This window comes from Psammomys obesus, unplaced genomic scaffold (assembly GCF_907164565.1).
Source record: "Psammomys obesus unplaced genomic scaffold, mPsaObe1.curated_primary_1811, whole genome shotgun sequence".
Lineage (NCBI taxonomy): Eukaryota > Metazoa > Chordata > Mammalia > Rodentia > Muridae > Psammomys > Psammomys obesus.
In genome coordinates, this window is record NW_026593088.1 from 1 (window position 1) to 1,613 (window position 1,613).

Genomic DNA, 1,613 nt, shown 5'->3' on the forward strand with positions numbered 1-1,613 from the left:
TTTTTATACTATGCTCTGCTTTGTCATTAAACTTTCCTTGCTTTTTTCATTTGACTACATTATTGGACTTTTAGTAAGATTCGTTGGATTATTCTGTATTTTGTAAACATAGTATAACTCCATTTCCACTTCTTTACAGAATATAGAGGCTACAGCCATATCAGATAGGTTATCTCTCTGCATTGCATTGTCGTCTCTTTTTTATATCAGTTACTACATTGTCTGTGACTTTGTTCATGTAACTTGATTGAGCCTTTAAATTTCATGTTACTCCTGTTCCAAATCAGTTCCCCTTTGCCTAAGGATGAATCATCTTTGTAATTCCATGTATGTGCGTGTTGAACACATATATGTAGTGCATGTGGGTTTACTCACTAATGCAGGTATTGTGAAACCAGAGATGAATGTAGAAATACCTCACTTAATTGTTTCTTGACCTTATTAATTTTTTTTGAAACAAGATTTCTCACCAAACCTAGAACTTGTCATTTCAGTTGGAGTAACAGGCGAAGAAGCCACCTCTGAGATTCACCCATCTCTGTTCCCTTCCACATCCAAGTCTAGGGTTGGTGTGTACTGCCACAGTCAGTTTTTATGTGGGTGGTGGGTATCTCAATTCAGGTCCTTATGCTTTCATGGCAAGCACTTTACCCACTAGGCCCCCTTCAAACACTGTCTTTGTAATTTCATCATCATCTATTCTTGTCTCCTTTTTAATCCACCAGAAGCTATTTATCCCTTTTTAGTAACACATATTTATTAAGTAATATGTTCTTTGTCAGTGCCAAACTTTTGTCTACTAACTTGTCTGAAATTACTGTTTCTTTCATTGTTTCTTTTCAAATCTAACCAGCCCTTGAAAATTGTGCCTGATCAACTCTGCTTATGGTGATCTTTGATGAACGAATTGCCTTACTAATCATTCTACATGTTGACCTTTCTCTCACATTTATTTTTATTATTCATTAAGACTACCTTGAATTTTTCTTAATTATGTTTGCATGTTTGAATTTTATAGTTTTCTAAAGGACACAGGACCATGATTTTTTCTGTGTATTCTTTTCAGAACAACATATAGCATAATTAAGAATGAGTTTTCAAAAATTAATAGTTGTTCACTGAATTATTTGTACATTGGCTATTCTGTGATTTTTTTACTCCAATATCTATGTGATTTTGCCTTTGTGAACTATTTAATGAACCCAAATTAATTTGTGCCTTGTATTCATTGCTGTAATCTGGTTGTCATTGTTATGTTCCTAATAACTTTATTTTGTAGAAGCTTAACTGAAAATGGTACATGTTAGAAGACATGTGACAAGGAAAAATTCTAAATCTCGAATTGATTGGCGTCGGACTAAAAGAAGTATTTTTTATAGTGATGAAGAGCTTGATAGTGGTGAAAGTATTGATCATGACAAAGAGCTTGGTAGCAGTGAGGAACTTGATAGTGACGAAGAGCTTGATAGTAGCAAAAAGTCTGGTATTAATGAGATACCAGAAAAGGAAACAGAGCTTAAATTAATCAAAGTTGAAAGTGAGGAAAGCAACAGTAAACACCTTATGGACACCAGTAATAGTTCAACAGATGAAGAAAAAATAAACAAAACCAA

The 1,613-nt window shown here is 33.7% G+C and overlaps 1 protein-coding gene across 1 annotated transcript; it reads left to right on the plus strand.

Annotated features, from left to right (window-relative positions):
- Nucleotides 1-46: 46 nt before the first annotated feature.
- On the plus strand, nt 47-1,613 carry LOC129683519 (coiled-coil domain-containing protein 82-like; the record flags this gene model as incomplete). Its single annotated transcript, XM_055616231.1, is given in 1 exon segment — nt 47-1,613. A coding segment is annotated over 1 exon segment (320 nt), but the record flags the coding sequence as incomplete, so codon positions are not given.